The following is a 25,627-nucleotide window of genomic DNA, read 5'->3' as shown; positions in this document are numbered from 1 at the left end:
CTCCAGAGAAGCAATGAAAAATTCATGCTGCTAGTTTGGTGGCAACTGGAAAAAATAATAGAATAGTCGTGCTGGTTTTGTGATAGAGTAAAATCATTCTGCAGCCTTGACTCTATTCTTCATGAGTTCCTTTCGTTTAAAAAGGCTGTTTTGTAAGAAAAATTCATGATGCTGCTTCCTTTCCTCCCTCCCCCCTTTAACAGAAATTATTTGTGTCCGTGTGACCTTGCTGTTCAGGAGTGCCCCATCTCCTGGAAAAACAAAATCTCACTTCCACAGGAGAACAAAAGACACGCTCGGAACAGGAGCGGAGGTTTCCATAAGATCATGTGGTGTTCTGCAGGCAGACTGGACTTGAGAGCAGTGTTGGTCTCTCCCTGCATGTCTAGAAACCTGATCCAAAGCCAGCTGACATCTGCAGAGAGTCTTATTGATCTCAGTAGCTTGGGATCCGACCCCAGGATGACACCTGCGCTTGGATGAGCATGTCTCGAACAGGCTCTGGGAGGTGGTGAGGGCAGTGCAGTATCAGCCGGGGGGTTACAGCAGCAGTGCTGCAGAGGAACAGGGACTTCGGTGTTCGCTCAGGGGCCCTGGGAGGAAGCTCTCCCTTAGTTATTAGTAAGAAGTCAAAGCTTGTAATTATCCTGGCAGTAAGCAGGTAGGTTGCAAATAGAAGAAAGAGCTTTGGAGGAACAGGGCTGAGACAGGCTGGTCGGGTAAACACTAACTCATTAACCGCTAGACTAAGCATGAATGTGCTCAGGAGTGTTTCAGACCGGGTTGTGTTTCCATGCAAGCCTCTTCAGGGGCAGGTAGTTCTGCAGAAGGTCTTCGGTCGCGGGGTTTCCCCCGTGATTCCCGGCGAGCCTGCCGGAGAGAGCTGGGGGAGCGGCAAGCGGCGTTCCTGACTGCTCCGCTCTCGCTCCCCGTGTTCCTGTCAAGGGCAGCCTGCCGGGGAGATCTCTGTCAGCAGCTAGCTAATTTATAATGACAAAATGCAGAAAGGGCAGTGAGCTAGAAAGAATGGAGTTTGTTAACTTGGCGGATGGTAATGACAGCCCAGTGCAGCCGAGACAGGCGATAACTCAGGTGGGATGAGAGAGGGGAGAAAGAACCCAAGTGTTTCTGCTGTAACAAGTTTAGGAAATGCCTGGAGAATTTAAAAAAATGAAGCAATTGTGACGTGCCCTTATTGCAGATAATTCTTTGTGCCCTGGTGCCTAGATCTGATTTCATGGTGGAGAGGGAGTGCGGGATGAGGGCAGGGAAGTGCTGTGCAGCACGGACCAGAGGCAAGCAGGGATGCTTGTTCTTGTGCCCCCCTTGCTTTGGGTGTCCGATGCTCTAATAAACAGAAACCAGGGACTCCATGCCTGAGGGGTCCGCAAGGTGAGGGGAATGACCTCCCCTATGTCAGCCTGTAAGCAGCTCGGCAAAGAGGTCAAGAGACAACCTCCCGGTTATAAACACCACATCATCAGCAGAAAATGGGCTGGTAGGTGTATATTTGTTGAGCTGTATCTTATGGGGCTGGCTCTTAGCCTTCTTTTACCAAACAGTTGCTCCTCTACTGCTTCTTCCTCCTTGGCACTGTCTGCCCCTCACCTCTCGCTCTCTCTTTCCTCCTGCCTTCCACGTTTCCTGAAATTCTCCTTTATCCACCTGGTTCCTCCAACAGCACTCACTCTCGCCTGGCCAAGGAAACCGTGAGGATGGCTGTTCTGGCCAGCAGCCCTCTGAGTAGTTATAACTAGTGATTAGTAGATAGTTATAACTATTCAGAGTTATTTTTGTTTAAAGGGAAAATGCTCTTTCCTTCTATGTTCATCCATTCTCTACTTCTTTAAAAAGCTGAACTGACAACTGTGACCTAACTTATTTTTCTATCTTGTCCTTTTTTAAAAAATCTTGAAACTTTTTCATAATAAAAATAAGAGAACATGAAATACGGCACAGCAGAATTTCATTAGGTGGGCAGGAGATAAATGGATCGTCAGAGAAATGCTTAAGAAAGCACTTTATTGCTGGAAAGGCCTCCCTAAGCATGTTAGCCTATGCCAGCTTTCCTGTAAGTGCTTTGCCAGCAAGCAGGCAAGAGACGGAGCAATCTGGATTTGAAAGGTTGCATCCCTGCACCAGCCGTGAGATGGTGATGAGTCTCTGAGTGGGTTTTGGCGGCGGCGCCTTGCTGTCTCTCCTCCCTCGCAGTTCTGAGCACGCTTTCGGGGTGAAATCCTGCCTCTCTGAAAGTGCCGCACCGCTGCGCTATTGCTGTAACTGGTGGGACTCGCAGATACCCTGCTTCCCGGACTGCCTTTTCTCCTCCTCTGGTCTGTTCATGTTCTCTCTTTCCTTCTTGTCCATCTGGCCATTTAGCTAGGTGAGCTGTTGAGAGCTATCCTCTAGGTACCTGGGCTGTGCTTGGAATAACGTGTTAAACTTCTCCCTGTCTACGCCAGTGTGAAACACACTCCATCCTGCAACCCCCCCCAGCAGGAATTGTAAGTCTGAGTTAATAATTAAAATCCTACTGGTAAGACATGAGCATCTGTCTGTCCTGCTGCCATGCTGATGGACCCTTCATCATATATTTGAGAAGCATTCAGAGAGGTTTCAGGAACTGGTGTTACATATTTCAACCTACTCCTTTGTCTTTTCTCTCTGGAGTTATTCATCTTGGAATGGTGATTTTTTTTTTCTTTTTTTCCCCCTCCTTCTCTCTTTATGTTCTCTCATGCCTACCCAGTGCTTTGATGTGAATCTAGAGCTGCGGTGGTCTAAATCTCTTGAAATGGAGGCAGCTCTTATTAGTCATATGGGGATTTGTTTGAGGAGGAGAGGAGAATCTGAATGGCATATTTGGGATGAAACTGTACCTGAGTAAATACTGTGTGGAGGATGGATAAAAGCACAGTTAATTACAACTATCCCTCAACTCCACCTACACTTAGAAAACAGAAGTCTGGGATTTGGCCTTTAAATGCTGTGGCATCATCAACAACCCTGCTGAGCAACAGCAAAAGTGTTTCCCCTGTTGTCTTGGGGCGATACAGCTATTCGGCACACGTGACTAAAAGATAACGATTATATTTCCCATTTTGATAATAAACATTTCCAACTTGAAAGATGTAACATGATTCTGCCTTCAAGCTCTGGGGGCTCCCATACAGGGCTCCGTTTGTTTCTAGAGCCATTATAGTGCTGGCTTGCCTGATAATTAAGGAAATACTGGGGGAGGAGGTTCACAAGGCTGCTAACAAGAAATAAAACTGCTTCTGACAGCCTTTTCGAAAAGCTTTTTGAAGAGTATTTTAGAAATGGAAGCTTTCCAAACACAGCTGGTTCTGTGGGTGTCAGAGCTGGGTGCAAATTTTCCCGCTGGAAACAGTGGGGTGAGACTGGGAGCGGAAAAGAGGCTCTTTAAAATGTATGTACTGCAGTGTTAGTGCTGTCTTCTTCCTTCCCACATGGTGATGGCAAATGGATAGCAACCAGGTGCTACGACAGTTTAGAGTGAAATGTGATTTTGGCTGGCCTTCAGCATGCTCCTGAGAAGGAGCTTGTATCACTCTTTGCTCATATTTCTCTGTGGGCTGAAGGTTAAAAAGGAAGCGATAGCCCTTCAAATAGCAGCCTGTCAAGAACATGGGGAGCTGGTTACGTACAGATCACTCTCCCTCCCTACAGCAGGGCTTGCTCACTCCTGGGACTGATTAGTCCCTTCCAAGCTGCCCCCTACTTTGGGGGGGATTTCAGTGTGTTCAAGCCTCAAATGTTCTACAAAAAGGTTTGGGTAAACAGCTGTTTCCTAAAATTTCTTGCTATCATTTTTTTGAGGGAGGGAGGTCCTTCTGGTTTTAGTACACTGTTTCTGCTTCAGAGTTTTGTTTCTCTCCAGCCATCTCCTCACAAGTGAAGCTGGCAAACTGCAGAAGGCATCCAGGGATCGTTTTCCTGGTCTCTGAGCAAGCACTGAACGACTGGAGGTCAATCAAATGTTTTCCTTAAATGCTCTTTTATTACATCCCATTGGTGCTGGTATCCTCTAAGGAGACCCAACCAGGGATGCAAGTGAAGGAACGGCATTGCATTGCGTGTTGAGACCCCTTCCTTCGCGTTGCCCTCTTGCCCTGCAGCGCTCCGGAAAGACGTCTGTTAGAAAGGTGTCTCTGCGCTGTGAACCCAAGGGTATCGATGACCCCAGTGTGCAATCAGTATTCATGCTACATCAGTGAGCCGTGAGATGGATGGCTCGTGTGCACCAGCCATCGCGGTGCTTTTAGAATTCAAATGTGCTCAGCTTTTCCAAGCTGTTCTTAACGGGAGTATAATATTTTTTTGCACAGAGCTGGAGCATGATTTTTGGCAAAAAGCAGTGAGTGCTGTTCTTCCACCTGCCTACCTCCAGCCCAGTACCCAGCACACATTCTTCTTTTTTAGGCTTAATTCACAATGAAGCTCAGCTTCTGCACTGAAGTTAAGCCAGAGGCAATCCTGTAAGGACTGACAAGAGGGATATTCAGGAAGGAAAACAGCCTGTTTCTTATTTTGCCAAATGCACGTAGATGTGTCCATATGGGGATACCAAGGAGCAGGGAAGGACACCAAAGGGGCTCTTTGCTTCTGTGAAGCAGAAGGTTTGAGAAAGCACCATCTGCTTGGGAGAGGGAAGCCCTGGGGACGGGGAACAGGACCGTGATGGAATAGCTTTGTTTCTGTGCTAATTGGGGGAAGCCCCAGGCAAAGAAACAGGAATTGAGTCCTTTTTTTTAAGAGAGATGATTCTTTCCTTCACTAACTGAAGCATCCAGTGGCTTTTAAGAGGGAGAACAGCAGAGCAGTTTGGAGGGCTTGGTGTTTCCAGGAGAAAGAGATTTTGCTGGCAAAGATCCGCATGTCCCAGAACAGGCAAAGCTGGGAGAGAAAGCAAGCATCTCAGAGAAGATGCGATTTGGTGGATATGTGGGAAATCTGTGGGCCACAGAAGAGCAATGCCCAGCAGAGGGAGAAGGCCAAAGACTTTTCTGCCAAAATCACAAGAGTCTGCAAGAGAACTGTCTCTGCAAGTTTTTTTCTTGACAGCCCAGTGCGTTGCACTGTGTACCTCATCCTGTAGCTGCCAGTCTAATTATTCCCCATAGCCTTCAAAATGCAGACAGCTCCCTTCAAACTCCCAACTGTTAATAGAGTTTTCCCTATTGTCCTTCCTTTGCTATTAAGGCTGCTCTTCCACTGGTGCCACACTTCATCCCCATGCCCTCCTGCATCTACTGTAAAACACATCCATCCCATCTGTTGTGGTGATTATGTCAGGAGCTTGGCAGCTGTCTTCTTACTTAATTGTCCACATTTCTTAACATGTGCTTCCTGCAGCATATTTTAATAACAGCTCCATAAACTGTTTTTGAGTATTTGCTGTGGATTGGAGGCTACCTATACAACGTGCAAAGCGTGGTAGCTGGTTTTTGTTCACAGGTTATCTGACTATCGTTCAAGCTTGCTGCTCTTGTAATTCAAGCTTGCCCCGGAGACAAATGTGGACATGCAGAGGTGTATCTGCAGGTCTACTGGCTAGGCTCCCTGTACTGGCAGTGGAGACAAGTCATGTCTCCAGTGGGTAAGCCAGAGCAGGAGCCTAGATTAGCTACTCTGAATCTGTTGTTCCCCCTTGATTCCAGAGGGAGCTAAGGCAGAGGAGCTTCCTGCATGAGGATTTCCATGTTAGAAAGTGTGAACACTCCCAGCTCTGAATGCTGCTACTCTGGGAGCTGGTCCTGTCCCATAGGGACTGAGTAGGACCCTGGCATGACCAGGGCTAAGTAGCATACAGATAGGTGCTAAAAGTCTTAATAGTGACTAGGTTGGGTGTGTATATCCAGCGCTTATTTCTACCCTGTAGAGACATGTAGATTCTGTGCCTGATCCATTTTACAATCTACCTTACAAAATGAAACTTCCAGCCCCCTACCCCCCTTTGTGTCTGTAGTCAAAAAGGGTTGTTGATTCTACATCAGAGTGAACGGAGAGTCTTGCTGGGACATCCAGCACTTAGCACTTGTTGGTGAAGTGATGCAGCTGAGCTCTTTCCTGCCCTGTTCTGCCTGTACTAAGTTTTTCTTTTACCATCTGCAGGGAGGGCTTTGCAGTGTCCTGAAAGCTCAAAATCCCAAAGCCCACGCTGGCTTTCCAGTGGGTATCACGCTTTTCTCAAGTGTGAGGGAAATGTCATTTTCAGATGCGCACCTGGTTGCAGAATTGCTGGGGAAGTGTTTGAGAGGAGCAGCAATCGTCACAGTGAGGTTAGCTCGGCTGGGTAGCTTGACAGGAGGCTGACAGTGGTCAATGGTCAAGTGGTGGAGTATGGAAGGAGATTAGAGAGTTAGGAATGGTAGGGGAACTTGTTAGACATGTTAAAAGCTACGGACAGAGGAAGAACTGTTGGTTTTTGAAGTTCATTTGGGGGTTATGAAGTTCATTTTTCAGTTCTGCTCTGTGTAGATTCCAATTTTGGGAAGGGCATACCTGTGGACGTGTGATTCTGGCATGGGATGCTTAGTGCTGCCTTGTCTACCCTTTTCTTCTAGATTTGCAAGGTTAATCTCCCAAACCCAAGTCTTGAGGGTTCTTTTCTAGGTGCAGGAACCACTAGCAGAGTGTTCTTGGACCTGGAACCTAGAAACTGTTCTTTCTGCTTTAGGAGCTGCTCAGACCTGCTTCCAAAACTTGCTATGAGAATGTGAAATGGCTTTGCTGGAGTGTTGCAGGGCTGCCTCAGAAGTGGTTCCCATCACAGAAGCCTGTCTGAGAAATGTTTTTGATATGGATTATAAAGTCAATGTGTTTTGATCTGTGCTAGCATTTCTTGAGGGTGGGGATTTCAAAAAATTTAGATTTTTCCATTGGTTTTAATAAGAGCTCCATTAAAAGAGCACGTCAGATACTCTTGTATAGTAAATGGAGATATCCTTGCAACTTTTCTCCCTTTAGGACAGTGAACTCCTGACATTTAATATCTCCCAGCACCAATCGTGGTGGAGTGAAAATGGCCCTGGCTGTGTAAGGAAGGAGGCTTCGATGTCCGGCGTCAAGGGCTTGGACAGCCATTCCTACATCTCTGTGATAGGCTGCGCCCTGGAGTATCGCTACATTGAGGTCATGCACAGCTCCTTCCAGATCCTGATCGCGGTGAGTATTGGTGAGAGCAGCACAGGGCGGCAGTTGTCCAGTGGATGCTCTCTGGTTTTCCAGGCACTGATACTAGCCCATATTTTCTGCCCCATTTCATCTCATCTGATTGTGAAGGCCTCTCTAAAAGCCATTGAAAGCTAGCAGGTTTTGTTCTCCTGTTCTCTTACCAACAATATTGCTAATAAGAATTGGAAATTAATACCAGCAACATAACACTTAATGTATCATATGCAACCTTACAGTAACAACTCATCATCTATCCACGTCAGGGCCAGAAAAGTCATGTCTTGACAAGGACAGAGACCCTTCTTCTGAAGGATTTCTTCTGTTCCTCCGGACTTGGTGGTAGGTGGGGGAGCACATATTTGTTTGTGCCTGTGAAGAAAAAAAGGGGAGAAAATCCTTATCTCCAGAAAATGAAATAAACTTTAAGGAAGCAGAAAGGAGCATGTTTTATTTCTGCTGATACCAAGATAGGCATTGAATGTTTCCATCAGCTGTTTCCTCACTGGAGTCTTCCACAGGCTTTTTAAACACTCTGCAGTAATTCAATGTCCTTAATGTTCACTGTTAATTAATTGTTTCTCGTTTGTCTGTGAAATTAACTGAAACAAAATGTCCATTGTTTCCCTTATTTCGCTGGTGCTCTTGCATTTTGTAGCCGCATAGAAAGATGCGGGCTGTTATCTCTAAATTTGCTTTGGTTTGTTACTTTGTGGTTGATGGCTTTAAACATAGACTGACGTGTACTGGTGGAACATTCACGTTTCAGCATTTCAGGTCTGGCTGTAAAAAGGGTAATTTGCTTTGATTTAAATGTTAATGGATAACAAATACAGAGAAATTCCAAGCTTCTGGAATCCCAAGTACTTCTCTGCACATTTTTGGTACAACTTTCTGCTGTCTGGATCCTGCATTTCCTCTTAGCTGAGGTGACCTGTATGACCCAGAGAACTGCAGGGAGGGGGAGAAGACTCAGACTCCTTTCTTGCTATGTCACAAAAAACAGGCAGACAGAGAAGCCCCTGTTTTCTGAGTTGGGTGGACTCCCTGGCTTCTGTGGGGGCTGTTATATTTGGTGGGTTCTCCTTCAGGGAAAATTATCTGAGTTAAAGGGTCTGAGAGTTGCTTCACTGTATGTGTATGAGAAATGAAAACTTAGGTATCCAGAAGAGTAGAGCCTGGTTTCTTTTATAAAGGACTGTTAACTGAAATAGGATAGAGGTTGCCGAGCTGGTGCTGTTCCTCCAGTTCAGTGAAACAGTTGGCAGATATTGAAGTCAGACCATCCCAGACTTTTGAAGTGCAGAAGCGTTGCTGTTAGCATCCTTCTCAGATGCCCGAGACAGCACATGCCCCTGTGCCCCAGGCCTGAGGCTCAGCCAACAAATGGTAGGATCTTGCCCTGCATTTGTTTTTCTAAACACAGACCTTTGTTTTATGGCATCTTACTAAGTTAGCACACAGTCCTAAGCTGAGTGGTCACATTGATATATAGGAGGCAAGGTGACTAGCCCGTGTCTCTGGGAGTGTTTTCTCCTTTGCTTCCCTAAGGCAAAAAAGAATATTCTTTCTGCATGTGCAGAACACCATAAGGTGCCAGATGGAGAGAAAGACATGGGAACTGTAAGATAAAATAGAATTTAGGTAAATATTTTCTCTCTCCTCCTTCCTGGGACTTAAGTTGCAGTAGATTTTTGCATCCTAAACCCTGGAAACGAGGCTAGAATACCTGGATATGAGAAGTCCATATGGCTGTGCAGAGTGAAATAACTTCTTACCTGTCCTGTAATAAAGGTGGAATATTGAAGTCTCAGGCCTGTAGCTCCTGCCAGCTCTGAAATGCTTATGTAATTATTTCATGTAGAGGGACAAATAGAGTTTTTCCTCTCTGCTTTGCTGAGGTAAGACAGAAAGAAAGACATATTCTCACTTAAACTTTGCCTGAAAACAGCCAGCCAGTCCTCACCATTTTTAGTCTCTGAGGGTCAAAGTCTTTGATCCCTGCCAGTGTGGTGGTTTGGTTGTTTTTGGTTTTTTTTTTTTTTTCTCTATTCTCTTTATCTCATTTTAAGTCAGATTTCATTACAGGCTGCCGTCCTTCCCAGAGTGCCTGGCAGGGACTCCGTGCTGCAGACAGGCAGGGAGACCAGATCAATAGCACAAAAAAACGTAACTAGCAACCAAAGACTTGGGGGATACAGCGAGGGACATGACCTAGTTCCTCCCTTGTCTGCCAGGCATTTGAGACCTGAATAGCCAGTACCCTATTTAGAAGGAGAGGGGAGGAGCAAAATTGTCCTTTTCTGTAGTTTTGGCTTTGGTTAATGTTTTAGAAGTTAGGGGGGAGGGGGGTATTCCAGATACAGTGATGTGAAGTCCTTGTTCTTTAACAATGGAGTACTGAGTTGAGGACTTTTCGTTTGTTTTCTGGAGATATCAATTCCTTGAAGCTCCTGAGGAACTGTAGTGCACCGTGTTGGGTAGCTGGAATAAGGCTGAGTTCATCTCACTGGATTTGATCTTTCATGCCAAAGGGAGGGGGAAGGAAAACCTTGGCCCATATGGTGAGCGCAATGTTGGCTGTCGCCTTGAATCCTGCTGGCTGTATCGTTCTGGTCCTGTGTATATGTTTGAAGAAGATGCATAAGGTCTCAGTCTGCTTTTGCTCAGAGATTTTTTTGTACTCCTTGAAGGGAAGAGCAACTCCTTTAATCTGGAGTGGGATCAAACAGGCATATTGGTCATCATGCATGATACAAGTAGCTGTAGGATCTCGATTAAAATCAATCAGATATCTCAAACATCCTATGGTTGAGATTTGAGCCACATCTCTTGAATGTGAAAAGGTTACAAATGGGACAGAATGGATGGTAGGTTCTGTGACAGAAATGCAGACGTAAATCCTGCTCAGTGTTTTAGCACAGAAGACATTGGAGGAAAAGGCTTTCTAGAATGAAACCTCCTAAACAAAGTCTGCACTTGTATAGAAACCTTGCTGTAAAACTAATCCTACCAACCCAATTAGGAAATTCAACAGAAAACAGTTTGTCAAGAAAAGAAAAAAATCTGCTTTGTTTTTATCTCAGCAAGGATCCATCTTGCATCCCCTGAACTTGCCAGCCAGCAGGGAGAAGAGTGTTTTCTGGTTTCGAAATACCTGGCATAGTTCTGGTCTGTCCATATGGTGGTTCTGGGAGTGGGGAAGGACAGGCTTTTCCTCAGGCTCCATTGAATGGGATGGAAATTGGAAATGTCTTCCCAGCTGAGAGAACTCATTGCCTGCCTGTCTGCTGTTTTCACTCAAACTGACAGGTTGGAAGGTTCCCAGAAAGGCGGCAATGCAAGCTTTGACAGCAGATGTTATGTGAGAAGCAAGGCACAAGAGATGCTTTGCTGTTGGCAGAAGCTAGATTTTCAGTGGTCCTAATTGCATCCAAAGAGCAAGGAAGGTCAAAGAATCAAAGGGTTTTGATTGCCTCTATTTGGCTATCTGATCACAGTAGCTTTTTCTCAAGCTGGTTAGTACCTTCTCATAGCTCGGGAATTGGGCAGAAATCTCTTCACTCCCCCTCTCACATTGATGAGAGCATACACACTTTGTTATCTTTGATTAGAAGTGAAACCTAGAATACATCTGCCCTAAAGAAGGGGACTCTGCACATTTTCTCTGTGGTGGAAAAAAAAACAATGGCAAGTTTCTCTCTTCTCTTGAGAGAAGAGTTGAAGAGCCCAGAATACTCACTAGGATAGATGTAGGCTAAAGCTAAGATCTTGCACAAGCAACAGGTGACACCTCCTAAAATCTGTCTTCCTGTCCTTCATACACTTAACACACTTACAGCCAGCTGGTCCCTTTCTTCAGATCTTCCTGTAATTCAGTCTTTCCAGCTCAAGCACTTTAGTTCAATGCTGCTTTTTGGGGAATGCTTTTCAGCTTACTGTTAAAGTTAACTTCAGATGACTCAGAGGCAGAAGGATGTTCTGACTTCCATTTTCCTAGTTCCTTTGGGCAGATTTGTCCCCACCTGTCTCCCCTGCTCTGCGCATTTGCCTGCAGAACACTTGGGACATCCCGGCTCCATCCTCTCTTTTGTTCGGCAGTGTGGGCTTTTCCCAGGCTGTCTGACAGGCTGACTGAACCCACCTGCCTACAACATGTGTTCCTAATAAAAAGCTTAATCAGATACTTGTGCAGCCTGGAGGAAGGTGGTACTGAACATGCAGAACAAGTGAGGAAACAGCAGCAGAGGCTAAAGCCTGAGAATATTCTTTGGGGAATTAGAGCAATAGTTTAGTGTCATTTTACATCACTAACTTTTTTTCTCTTCTCCCACCTCCCCTACATAGTTGCAAAAATCTAAGAATTATTGGTATTTCACTGGGATAACGGGGCTTAAAACCCTCTTTCTTATTGAAGTCAGGAATGAAGATGGCATTCAGAGCAAAAGTGTAATTACTTCCACATTTTTGACATCTGTCAAGCTTTCTGCTCATAGTTAATCACTCCTAACCTTGGTGATGTTCTTGGGCTTGATACATCTTCACCAAGGACGCAGTCAGAAGGGAACCGCTGGTGTCTCTTGGAGTCTGCTCAGCCCACATTCTAGCGGACTCTTCCAGTGAAAAGGATGGGACAAAAGGAGCAGCATTTCTCCTCTGTAACTATATTTCATTCATAATTCATGAAGGAGGCAAGACACAGAGTAGATCCCAGGAGTTCGTTTCATCCCTGAGGTGATAGGTTTAATTATAGTTTAGTTCAGCCACTGTGAAAATGCGACTCACGTTCATATTGTGTGTCTCTTCCCTCTTTGCCACTGAAATTTGCCTGTTCTGACTAGGTTGTGAGACTCAGAACTTATTTGAATAAAAAGAAAACAAGCCATTGAATAAACAGTAATTTATTATTGATGAAACTCATGCCAAGAAGAAATGGGTTATAAGGTCAATGCAGAGTAAATCTTAAAAACTATGCAGGTCATTTTGAAACAAAGTCTAGGGAAACAATAAATAAGCCTTCATGAAGCTGGCATTAGAGATTTTTCAAAATTCACTTACTTCACTAGCTTCTTTTTTGGTTTGTTTGTTTATGAGTGTAAAAGGTCACCTTGGCTGTAGAAGGAAAACAAACATGGGGAGGGAAGAGTGATGGTTGGGAGTTACGAGGCATTAATTTCTGTGCAAAATAAACTTTGCAAATCAATCTCACTGCTTGCTTGCTCCTTCTGAACTCTGAACCCAGTTTTCAGAGGTTTAACAGGTTGCCCATGGTAGTGTAGCTGATAAGCGTTTGTGTACTCTACCCAAAAAGCAGGCAGATAAGTCATTTTCGTTGTTAATACCGTCAGGGGTTCCCTGACACAGCTATCGGGAGCTGCAAACTCAGATAGGGTTTGCTGTCACGTGCTGCCAAGTGTAACACAGCGACTGAATTCAGGGCTGCCGCTTTGCACGGCTGCGAGCCCGGAGTTCCTTCTTGGAGCTGTGATGGCAAAGCTGAGCGGCATCGGGGCTGGCGGTTGGGACGGATCCTTGCTCAGCACCGTGGGGGCCGCTCAGCACTGCGGCCAGCGCTGCCGCTGCCGCCCTCCCCTCTGTGCCGGCAGCAGGAGGGGGTGAAGGCTGCACCCTTCAGGGTTGTGCTGTGGTTCTGCTCGAACTAATTCTGAAAGACACCAGGTAAAATTGCATTGGCCGCTGCCCTCGCTTTGCGGTTGCCATTGCACTCGGAAGGGTTTCTTTCCGAGTTAAGCGCCCTGCGGCTAATGGAAACTTAGCGTGAAGCAGCCCTGCCTGGGAAAATACGGCGCAGGGGAATGAGTGAGTGCACGGAGCCACCTCCCCTCCCCTGCAGTACTGGGACAGGCTTCCACAGGGCCCACCCAGGAGCAAAAGAGAGAGCTGCCTTCTCTCTCATACATTTATAGGGAGTTGTAAAGGAAATAAGAGGCTTAGTGATGTTAAAAAAATATATATTCCATTTCCTTCCAACAAGGTGTTTTTTTGTCTAGGAGAGCTGCAGAAATGAAGAATGCCTTAAAACTCCCTAGTAGAAATCTCATTATCTTGCCTTTTGTTTTCTGGTGTGATGTATTTTTCTGTCATATTAAAAATGAATGGACTCTACTTTGCGAGTCCCACCATGCATCATTCTGTCTTCCCTTGGAGTGAGTCACTGTATGTTACACTCTAACTCTTGTTCAAGAGAATTGAGTTCACAGTGGAAAACAATTACATCTCACAATAACTTTACTAATAGAGTTAGTGTCAAACAAGATCTTGCTAAGTGGGGCGTTATGTAAAGATGTAAAACGAAGGATGGAGAGGATATTTGATTAACAGGAAGAAAGCAAAGCAAAATAAAACCCTGCTGGATCTAGAATGCTCAATTCTCACAGTACCAGCAGCTTCTGTCTTTATTCAGACTAGATAATGACTTGCTACTGAAGCTGGACAAGGACAGCAAAGCCTGTCTCTGACGCTTTAGAGCTTCTACCAACTATCTGCTAAGTGCAGAGCCACCAGGATACCTTAAACTGCTTTTTTTTTTTTTTTTTTTTTTTAATGTTTGCTGTAGTTTTCTGCTCTGGACACTGCTCTGGGCAACTGCTTGACATGCGGGCCACACTGCACCAGGAAGGCTTTGTTATTTGAGAGACACCCTGTTGTGTTACTGTTCCTTCACTGCTTCTGTCTGGTTCCCCAGAGGTGGCAATTTGCTGCTAGCCTATGCAATTTGTGAATTAAGACCATCACTATCATGTTGTTTGCTTCTCATCATCCTCTGGCCTGTTTCCTTTGCAAGCCCAATGCCTGATTAGTCCATGCAGTTTTCATTCAATTCCAAAGACAGAGAGACCCTTAGAAAGTTTAGAGCTAAAGTAAGACTAGGATTTCATTCCAATGAATTTTTGATCTCCGAGCCTAAGATATTAAAGATTTCAGGGTTTCTGAGTATGTGCTGCCAATAAGTCACCAATTTCTATCTATTTCATCTGCTTAAAAACTGGTCCCATCTTGTTGCTAGATTCTACACCAAAGTAGTGTCTCTCTCCTTACATGACCCTTGTGACACAATTATGGGCTGATGAGTTCTTGTCCCTTGTCTGTTAATAAAGCCTACCCCATATGTCTGTGTGTCTTCCTTGTATGTGGTGGTCTGTCTAAAATGCTACATCAGGCACTCTCCTTCATCCCCCTCACTAAACATAGCACAGTAGTTTCAATGTCAACAAAACCCGGCCATTTTCTTGCCAGTCATTCTAGCAGCAGCAGGCTGCTACTCTGAAGGTAAGGATGGATCTTGCAATTTTGGAGTTCTGAGCTTTGAGTCTGCCCCAGCAGTGTCTTCCCCTAAGCCCATCCCTGCGCTACTTACCTTAGAGCAAATGCAGCTTGGCTCCACCATTACAGTAGTGCTGCCAAGTTCAGAGCAAATGTTGGCTGTTGAAGTCATGCCAGGTGGGTTTTGACCAGCCTCACAAGACCGATGCTAAAATGATTTCTTCTCTGTGTTTTCCAGCTGGTGGGCTTTGTCTACGCCTGTTACGTTGTTAGTGTTTTTACAGAAGAAGAAGACAGCTGTAAGTATTTATCAACAGATCCCTTGGCAAAGGTTTTATTAAATTCTCTTTCTCTCTCAGACATTGGTCTATCAGCAATGAGTTGCAATCAGGCTTCTTTCCATCTCTCCATCTATGCGATACAGCAGTAACTACCTTTCAAGGGCTGTCTGTTTTTACTATGAGTTTTTTTTCCTGCATCATTATGTGTTGGATGCTATAATCCTGTTACTCTTTCAGCACAGAAAAGCTTGGTGTTGGCTACTCACGTAGGGTAGGCTTTAGAGAAATAGGGCAGCTTCCTCTGTTCTCAAGCTGGTACAGCTCAAGCATAATGCTGCTGAAATATTACCAGTGTAAGTAGGAGTACCTAGAGCAGAGGATACAGCCTGGTACTCAACTAAGCAGGAAGGCCACCTGCTGAGTATCATATGCCACAAGGATGAAGCAGAGAGAAAGGTTTCTTGCCAAGAACTGACCTGACCACTTAGTTCTTCCTCTGCTTTTAAATTATATCTGAATTACAGGAAGGATGAATGAACCGACTCCCTTGCGCTTGGGAGGCAGTTCTCTTAGGTGTCATGCATTTGCTATGAGAGTGTCAGAGAAGAGCAAAGAATCAAAGAAAAGCACACGGATGGCTGGGTCTGTGGGATCTATCCAGATACCTAGATTACTTTGCTCTTCTAAAATTCCCTTTGAGACCAATACTTTTGCACACAAAAGGATGGATGCACAGGGTTCAAATAAATGTGAAGTCTGCTTTCTTTGGCAATGTATAGCTTTCTGTGTTTGAATTCTTAGGATGTTTGAATCAGTAGTTTTATTCAAATCAATGGGTCTAGGCCAGTTTACTCCAGCTAAGGATCTGATCCGAAGGTTTCATATCCCAGTATCACTTCCTCAAGACATTCATTAGGTTTGTGCAAGTAGCTCTGTCCTTGTAAAGAGCAGCTGGCATGGAAGTTAGCTGAAAAATAACAGCTTTGAACTGGACATTTGAAAGTATGTGAAGAATGTTATTTCAAAGGGGTGACATGAGATGAATTGCTGGTCTGACTTGCCTGCATGTCTTTCTGTTGTTCCCTGTGTGGTTGAACTGATTCTCCTGGATTTATTGATTATTTGGAGCTTGGCAATGCATTTTGTGAAGGTGCTACATTCTAAGTATACATTATATACTTTATAGTATACATTATAGTATTATATTTCTTTTAATAGCCTTATAGCTCTCCCTTTACCTAAACAGCTTGAGTTCTGAGCTCCCTTTTAATATTGTAAAATAATAACTTGACAGAGCTCATTTTTATGGCAGGGATCTGTTAGGAGAAGCAATCACATGGAAGAAAGCATTATCTAGAAATGCAGAGCTGTTAATTTCAGGATACATATTTTTTTTTCCACTAGCAAATTCCTTTCCCCTCCCAGTTTCCTAGCTTGGAGTTAAAATGCCAGCTTGAATAATTAACAATGACAAACCATCAATATTTCACACTCACAGTAGTAGATCCTTCCAGTGACCCGAACAAATCTGAGCTGCGTTTTAATTTTCTATTCCATTTGTGGTTTCTTTTAAATGTTCCTTTGATATGCAGCATGAAGTAATTATAAGTGCTGAGGCACATTAATCAGGAAGCTCATGCTAACGTGATTTTCATGAGAAAACACAGCAGTAGGGATCCACTAATGCTAAATTGTGAGCAAGAATATTTTAGATGTGCTAATGCATTGTAATGTATGGCTGGTAGTGACAATGAACTATAGTTAAGTTTTTTTTTTAAAGTGGCTCAGATTTCGGGTGCTTCCATAGTTGGGTGCTCAGATGAGGCGACTGTTCAAGGAGTTAGACAGTTACTGAAGGCTGTGTGTCTTTAAGGTCCCCTAATTTAGACATTCCACAGCTGAGGTAATGCAGTTAGTAACTGTCTTTTAAAATGCAGGCTGTTTTAGTTTTAAAATACTCAAATAAACATTTTCAAAAGTGGCTGAAAAGAGTCCAAGTCTCATCGGAAGCCACCAAGAATTATGCTCCCAATTTACTTAGGACCTCTACAGATTTCACCTATTAATTGGCAGTCATTACAGAATCACAGCATCAGCATGAAGCTATCCATCAGGATGGAATTTGTGCTCAACACACTGTCCCAAAATTTCTATTTTAGAAATTCTTAAAGAGTTTTTTTCACTTCATATTTATATTTTTTTCTGATTTTATATTGTTTAATTAAAAATACCAAAAATCCTTAGCAACATATAGCTAAAATCTGAAATAATAGTGCCACCTTCAGGAAAGAAAAATGAGCAGGCATTTATATAGTTAATAAGACTCTCCAGTTGTTTTTAAATGGCATTTGTATGGGATATAAGCTTTCACACTTCCAAACAAAATACACTAACAGCACAGAAAAGTGGTCTAAGCTGAATCTATTTTAAAGGTTTTTTGCAAGGCCTGCTAGGTCAGTCACAAATCACACATTGTACCGCTAGTGACCTAGCTGTGTTGGCCAGCTCAGTAGTATAGATTTGGCCTAATTTCAGTGGACCCAAGAGAGTCTTGGAAAATTCTTCCATGGGTACTAAGGGAAGCGTCACTTAAAACATCCCTTGCTTAGTTACCTTGCCCTTTTGTGAATACTGGAAAAAGGAAGCATTGTTCCTATTTGTATACATCTAAAAGAAACTGAGTTGGCAGAGGGGACCTGAAAAATATCAGAGCTGAAGATAATGGATGGGGTATTTGCAGTTCTCCAAAGCTGCTGTTGTCTGTCTTGCAAGAAAGACAAGTGGGGCAAGAAAATTCCCACTTCAGTCTATAACCTTCACGGGGGTTGCTGTGCTGCCAGCTTCTCCGCTGGCATTCACTCACAGCTTCTCCCCGGCTTCCTCCTTTCAGCACACTGCTGAATGGCCGAGGCTTTGTCAGCTCAGTTCTCACGTGTAGTTGCAGTGCGGTGGTAATACCCGAAGAGGCCGAGGGAAGCCCTCTTGTTTTTCTGGAGTCTTGTTTTGGTTTGGTTCTTTTGTTAGCTCTGTGCTTTAAGGCTTGTGTTAGCTGAATCGCCTACTTTGGAACACTTTCCCACCCCAGGAGATGGGGGAGAAGAGGTCTTTACAGGCAGAGATTTCCAAATAGCACTGGGCAACCCATACCTGAAAAATCATTTTTCTGTTCTCTCACTAATTTTTGTGTTATGTCATGACATGCACCAACTTTTACTTTCATTTCCTTTCAACATCCTGGCCATGTTTGTTTATTTATTTCAGTTTTGATTTTTTTTCAGTTGATTTCATTGGTGGATTTGATCCATTTCCTCTCTACCATGTCAATGAAAAACCCACCAACCTTTTGTTCAAGCAGACATACCTGTAAGTATTGTCCTGTGCTAAGAGGCTATGCACCCCTCTTAGTTTGGCTCAAGGGTGCCCTGGGCTTGGGTTTGTTCCTCCTTTGCAGGTTGATTTCTCCAGCAGGTTTTTCAGATGTGGAGGGCACGAACAAGTAGCAGAACGCAGAAGGAAGGGGTGAGACTGCCTCTGCTCAGCCCTAGGCTGCTAGGGTGAAGGTGGTGTGGCTGTACTTAGGACAGTGTCATCTGACAGGAAGCACTTGGCCCAGCTGTAGGACAGCATTATGGACAAACTGCTGGACACTTTTCCCTTGGCGAAAGCGAAGTGAGGCTTTTCAGCAATTAATGCTGCCCAAACAGGTAAAGGTAGGAGCTGTGGGGAAGGAAGAGTCAGCTTCAGTGGTTGCTGGGGATAAGCCATAGCAACAGCAGAATGTAATTCTCCATCTCAAGGTTGAACTGTGGTCCATCAGGCAGAGCCTCAACCACAGACCTCTACATACGGAAAATATATGCAACTTTACAGTTATTTATGCTCTATTCTTAGTTCTGTGCACAGACAGTCACAGCTGAACTCTGATCTATGTATCCATATGCTTTTGATTCCTGGCCACATCTTTGCCATTCTCCCATAATCCTCTCTCAGGTTGGCACCACAAAATCTGACTCTATCACTGGCGCAGGGCTGCAGGGTCACCCCTGTATCTGCTTATACTCCTAGGGGACCTGTAGAGTACAAAGCTAACACACCAGAGCTGAATTAAATTGAGCATTAGATGGTTTGTATGCAGGAAGGTTTCATTTTGTTGGACTTCTGCTTCCTACAAGAACAGGGGCTTGTACGTGTGGCACAGCACAAGAGTTCAGACGAGAGGGGAGCCGAAAGGGGAGGTGTCCACAGCAGCTCCCCTCGTGCAGCTCATAGAGACCCATTGTTGAATCCCAACTTCTGCCCTCTGATAATCCCCTTCCACTATTGAATGCACAAGAGCTTTCATGCAGTCCACTTGAAAGCTGGCTCTTAATGAGATTCTCAGACATAAAGGCCAGCATTATCTGTTTAAAGCAGCAATAAGATCTGAATTTCTGATACTCCTTTTGTCGAAGCTGCAAGAAGGCAATTCAACGTGCAGGAATTTTTAAGAGCAGTTGTCAAGGGAGGTTGTTTTTTTGAAAATATCGTTACCAGAGAGCTCTGCCAAAAAGAAAGATTTGAGGATGGGGGAGAAAAGTGGGGCTGAGAAAAGAAAAACTGCCCCCAAATCGATTTGCAGATGTGCCTCTGTAATGCAGTACAGAGTTACTACACACTTTGTCACTGCGGCATGCAGCATGAGTCCGGGAGAACAAGTCATTTCTGCCAAGCAGTTAAACTCCCTGTAAGTTTGGGGGTGCAATAACATTATTAGGAGGGATGCTACCGGAGATTAAATATTGATTTCCCTCTCATTTTGTCATGGTGGGATGGAATTTTCCATAGTGTGCAGAAGCTGTGGAGCTTCAGGCAGTTCTCTGATTTACTGGTTTGACACAGCAGTGTAGGGAAGAAACATCACACTTTTACAGTATAGGATTTGGGCTGCTTTTCTTTTAAAATGATAGTTTTGTCTGCAAAAGAGGCTAGTACTTATAAATTAAGTTTTCTCTGTGGGGTGATCATAATACGAACAGAAGCTGGTAATGTAAAATTTCCCTACAAGGCACTCATTAAGATGATAAGCTACAAATAAAGTGCACAGGTAATTCTGTCACTCTTCATTCCCATTCTTCAGAGCATCACTCATGTACTGATAGCTTCTGTCTGCACAATATAATATTTTTTTCTGGCTAACTGGAGGTGAAAACAGCTGCTGAGCAGTAGATAAGGCAACCCTCTATAAATTTCACAACAACCACCAAATAGTTATTTTTGCTTATTCCAGCCTAGTTCTTGTGTTTCTTCTACATGCGTGAGCAGGAGTGAGAGGAGCAGCTGATGACTGAGTAGAATGATTCTCACCTAATGGTGCTGCTGCAGAGTTTTGCGCCTGGTGCACCGAGTGCCAGATGCCCTTGTTGTCCTGCTGTGAAAACCATTTCATGATGACTGAAGGCATTTTCTTTTTTTATGCCCTGTTCAAGAAGATGCAAAACAATAAAAACATCCAACTTTTTTTCAAATTTAAATTTTAAGAGCAGCTAGGGGTCAGGAACATACACTTTCTGTCTTTTCTACTTTTTGTTGGAGGAAGCCTAGAATGAAATCAAATTCATTCTGAAGCTACTGAGTCAGGGCAGATGGCAACACCAAACTGTCATTTTTCATTTTAGGACAGCATCCCTGCCTTGTCAATAGTCAGCTGCTCTCCGGATAACCGCCTTGCCTTGCCCTGTTGCTGCAACCCTCCCTCTCTCTAACAGGATCACTTTCATTCATTGCCTGTCTAATGGGATTATTCCCATCACTCCAGTTTTATCTATCCTGTTCTGATGAGATCATCTTCCTTCCTCTCCTCCTAATGTGCCCTTTCCCTTGTCCTGGCATGCATATTCCCCTTGTCCCTCTTCTTCATCTCTCCAAACACTGAATCTTCATCGATCTTTAGGCCCCACAGAACAACGACGTTGATCTAGACAGACTTGCATAGCCTAAGTCTGAGACCCACCCCCATAACCTCTGTATCAAGGCCACAGCATCTGAGCTAGCTTATTTTTAAATATTCTGTCACAGTGCAAAGATTTCAAATGGCAACTCCTGTCTTCCTTGGTAACCCATTTCAGTGGTTATCATCTGGTAAATTTTCTTTAAAAAAAATTCCAACTGATATTTTTGTACTGTTGCTTACAAAGGCATGATTAAAATATGTTTCATCTCAATTAGCACCGCCAACACTCACATGGCAACAATGATTTCTATAAATACAATTATTTCTATTTCAGGTTCCACAATTGCTTCTGTTCTACATTTCACTGGCTCTAGGGGTTTTGGGTTGTGATGATTTCTATTTCAAGTCACAAACTTAACAGACTCAACTGAGCATGGAAAAACTGTTTGAAACTTTACTGTGTAGAAGAGTTGCCCTTAATCTCACTGCTGCTTCCCAGTCAAGGCACTGGACTAACTGTTAGCTTCATCAATAATATATTGGGAATCTTGATAGGAAGTATGTTAAAGTGTTCAGTGTGTGTTTCTGGGTCAAAGTACTTAACCAAAGGATAATACATAGGTTATTGAAAACTGAAGTCATAGTCTCCTGAGGCCAAGAGACAGCACATTCCCACTGAGTTTTCAGGAAGGAAAGGCTGAACTCTTACCCTTCATCAGCTAAAGCTCAACCTCAGGCCATAACTGCTTGCAACACTCTCTCCTCTTTGGCTTCACAAGAAAGGACATCAGTTCAGGCTTGCTTTCGTTCTTGTTCGTGGTAATAGACCTCTCATCATTTAAAACAAGGAGGCATTCTTGCAGCAATAACCCTCCCCGGGTTAACCAACACTACTTTGAAGCTTCTGACTAAAGCTGTTATCTCCAAGTATCCTGAAATACCTACCTGCCAAGACACTAGGAGGCCAGATCATCGCAATAACTTGTCATCACTTCCAGCCTGCTAAATCCATTCAGTCTTTTCACTGAGAGCATCATTCTCTGAATTTGTTTCCAAAAAAAAAAAAAAAGGTGCTGTGTAATCTTAATCATAAAGCAGAATAGTCATGAATCATGTTTTTCTACTTGATTTAGTGCTAAGTAAGTAGCCTATGTTTATTTAAAGTGTAGAGAGATGGTAGGCAATAGGTCCACCTGCATTTGAACATTTTATTTATAAAACCAAGCAGAGAATTCCACAGTTGTGAGGTTTCTCTCCTTAGCACTTACGGTATCCAGTGTGCTAGATTGCAGTATCATGTTAATAAGTTAAGAGCTTTAATTTCATCTTAGTTGTGTAGCCAATTTCAGTGACTTTGTTTTCCTCAGATCCACCATTCAGAAGAGGTCACAGGCTAACACGCAGGGTGTGACTTTTATCAGCTGTAGACTTTAGGACTGACACATTAGCAACAGGAGGTACTGGCTGATTGAATGATCTAAGCTTCCAATCGGCAATTGCTCCCTTTAATGCTCCCTACTCGGTTCTTTTGTAGTGCAGTCTGTCTGCTAGCCAAAGGTGTGAAGCAGCTGTGAGCATGAGTATTAAAGAACTAAAACCCATAAAACAGTCATCCCACTTATTGGTTGAAAGTAGGTTCTTCAGTAGATCGGCTGGCAACTGATAGGTACCAGTATGCAAATAACAAAATCTCCAGTTCAAAATCTAAAGTGAAACACTGGGGGAGGGGGAGAAACAAAATTTCTTTTGGGTTGAAATTTTTTTCAAGTTTTTGTTTAATGACCAGAATACTTCGCCAAGGAAACTGTTACTTAAATGGGAAAAAATCTCACTTTCTTTTGAAAAAACAAAACCAAAATGCTTCTGCTTTTCTTTCTAGGTAGACTTTTTTTCCCAAATAAACAATTTGCTGAACATCAACATGAATTTGCAAACTCTTTTGATCAACCTGAAGCTGCATGCTTAAGAGGTGATGTTTCAGCTGAAAACATTCACTCATCTTTACTGCTAGCTACAAAAGTAGATCTGCTTATACTGCATCTACACCAAAAAGCACATCACTGCAATTTCAAGAGGTTATTTTATTCCAGAGATGATCCCCAACTTCTAAAATTCCAAGTTTTATGCAGCTCCAAAGGCTGGGGACATATGGATCTAACACTTCGGTTCATACCTTTTTTTAGTCTAACTGCAGTATATTCAGGTCTGTTATATGCATAATATTCTTTCTAGACTTGAAGACTACTTAACCGCATTACATCTGATCTTTCAATCCTGTTCTTCATCTGCAGTCAGCTATACTTACCAAAAAAAAAAAAAACCCAAAAAACAGAAGAAAATATTTTTGTCCTCATTATTTCCACACCATTTCTGTTAATTTAAGTAAACAATTTACTACTTGCTCCAGGTTGATTCCCTACCTCCACCTTTTTTCTACAGGCCTGCGTAAATAAAGAAGATGCTGGAGGATGGATAAAGCTTGCACTCCACCGTCAAAGGTGCCACAGGAAACAATCCTTGCGGCCTGGATCTGTGGCAGAGGAAATGCAGAATGGTGAACTCAATTCCATTTTTTTTTTTGTTTTCTTCTCAAATGCAATGAATGTACATTGAAGAACGGCCACGTGGTTTGTCTTTAAATCTACGAGTGCCCTGACGAACCATTCCTACATCAGCCTGGTCATTCTAGCCAAGCAGTGGCATGGGCCTGAAGGCTGAGGCAGAACAAGTCCACTGGAAGCCTCTCTCAAGGGACACAGTTCAAGTAGGAGCTGCTTCCTTCCGCCACGGATCCATAAAGAAGGAAGTGCTGCATAGCGCCCTGGGACATTTCAGAAGTTCTGTAGTTAGTTTCTTCCCCTCTCCTTTCTCCCTGTTCTGAAATGAGCCTAAATCCCCTAACACAACATCATCACCTCCCTGCCTGTATAGAACTAGGTGGGGGCTATTTACATTTCTTTTTTTGGTGCCCTCCCCCCCTTTCTTTAAGTTATAGATGAGAGCTCTTCCCTTTTTTATTTCTCTCTCATCCAGGACTCCCTCCCTCATTCTCTAATCCTTACAAGTGGTGGACTCCTCAGCAATAGGAATTTGTCCTGGATTTCAGTGATCTGTGACCTAACTACTACAACACTGAACTGCTAAAATCTAGTACAAGCACCAGATCTTTACTCAGCATGGAGCTTAGCCCCATTTCAACATGCCAAGCCAGTCTCAGAGCAGCTGTAACTTACTCCGGGTTTTACACTAACTTAACACTGGTGTAGCCATATACACAACTGATACCTGCTGCAGGACACTGGAAAATGCCTAGTTTTTAATGGATCACAGACTTTTTGTACCTGCTTTCCTCATCAGGCAGCCACACTTATTCCACACACAGGCCTGACAACATCCTTCTGGAAGTCTTTTTTCTTTTTTGCAACAGGATAATTTAGAGGGGAGGAGCAAACAGGGAATAAGTGTAATTAAGTTGCATTAATGAACTACAGTAATTGGGGGGAAAAAAACCACACACATAATATCAGTTTTGTTAGCTACATCTCCCAGCATGCAAGTGTCAAGTGGAGAAGGAACAGTTGTACAGCCATCCCCGTTATTCTTTGGCTGGTATATTCCGAAGTGCTGTTGTAATTCTTTATTGTCTTGCCTAATCACTTGAGCATCACTTGGGATTTTTGAACAATGCTTTTCAGAAGAGTCAAGCCTGAAGCCATGCTGGGGAAGGGCAGTGTGAGGGAAGAGTTAAAGAAATAAAAACATTAAGCGCTGAAGTCAAAGATGGAATAATGCTACTTTCTTTGTCCCATTCCAAAGGATCCAGGAGGCAAAATACTGTTTTGTAATACTAGAAGTATGAGCAGTAAGAGAACATACACTGTTTCTGTGCAAGATACCCACAACCATCTGAAACTTTGCGGTCTGATCAGGTGCTGATACAAGTGAAACTATTTCAGGGATGCAATTCCTTCTAAGGTCAGTTTTCCTTCTCTTCATCAGTAGGAGCCACAGCTTCTGACTGAGTACGTACCTAAAAGGATAGCTGACCTGACAGCTGCTTTGCCACCCATTTCCTCATTTGATGAGGAAAAAGCACAGCCCTCTTTGAAAGAGATCTGCCTGACAAAACATGCTGCCTCCCAGGTTGGCCAATACTGTGCCACTGAAAGAGTTTTTTGTTAACAGCAGGACACAAGCTACTGTGCCATCTGACAACATGCACAGCAGTGCTCATACAGTCACTTGGCACTTTCTTCACCTCTTTTTTGGTTCAGTTCTTTTGCGTATTACATTCATTCGTAGATGCCCACCTGACGTTCCCTGGAGGGGCAGAAAAAGGAATGGGAGAACAAACGTGTTCTAGACAGACTGTTCAGAAAAATCAGATTCCATTTATTTGGGGATTTTAAAGTTAATCTTCCTTTTTCTGATTAGAAAATATTGACTTTACACTTTTGTTTTAATGAAAATTCTTTTCTTCTCAGAAGGAAGGTTGTTGAAGAGAGATATATTGTCCATAAGATACCATCATTCTTTATTGGCCTTGTTTGAGTGCAAAAAAATTCAGCACAGATGGTGGACAAAGCATGGTTTTGGTTTTGAACAGCTAGAATATTTCACTAGTCAGTTCAGGAAGGAATTATTGCTGGTGGCAGTATGAAGTCAAAAAAAGAATCAGGTCTGCATGTTTTTAACACAATACTTCTCAAAGTGACCAAGCCTTGATGCCACATTTACAAAGAAAACTGAACCCAAACACCTGCTAAGTGCTCTAAAGAGGTTAAGTATCCATATCTCTAGAACTATGAACTTAACAACATACTTCTTGGCATATACCAGTAAGGGGCAATTAAGTAAATACACGTGTCATGATCTGGTAGCTTCAGAACCACTATCCCTTCTTTCTGTCTTATGAGGTACACAGATAAGTATCTTTTAC

General features: G+C 43.4%; 1 protein-coding gene across 1 annotated transcript in view; it reads left to right on the top strand.

The window, feature by feature from the left end:
• NKAIN4 (sodium/potassium transporting ATPase interacting 4) overlaps nucleotides 1-24,467 on the top strand; it is a 55,043-nt gene extending 30,576 nt beyond the window's left edge. Inside the window, exons 4-7 of the mRNA XM_067307478.1 lie at nucleotides 6,991-7,188; nucleotides 14,717-14,777; nucleotides 18,038-18,122; nucleotides 23,128-24,467. Coding sequence (XP_067163579.1) covers nucleotides 6,991-7,188; nucleotides 14,717-14,777; nucleotides 18,038-18,122; nucleotides 23,128-23,137 — 354 coding nt within the window. The 3' untranslated portion in view covers nucleotides 23,138-24,467. The remainder of the gene's footprint in view (nucleotides 1-6,990; nucleotides 7,189-14,716; nucleotides 14,778-18,037; nucleotides 18,123-23,127) is intronic.
• The last annotated feature ends 1,160 nt before the right edge of the window (nucleotides 24,468-25,627 follow it).

Source organism: Apteryx mantelli, chromosome 18, assembly GCF_036417845.1.
Source record: "Apteryx mantelli isolate bAptMan1 chromosome 18, bAptMan1.hap1, whole genome shotgun sequence".
Lineage (NCBI taxonomy): Eukaryota > Metazoa > Chordata > Aves > Apterygiformes > Apterygidae > Apteryx > Apteryx mantelli.
Note: the sequence above shows the minus strand (reverse complement) of the source record. Positions and strands in the feature narration are given on the sequence as shown.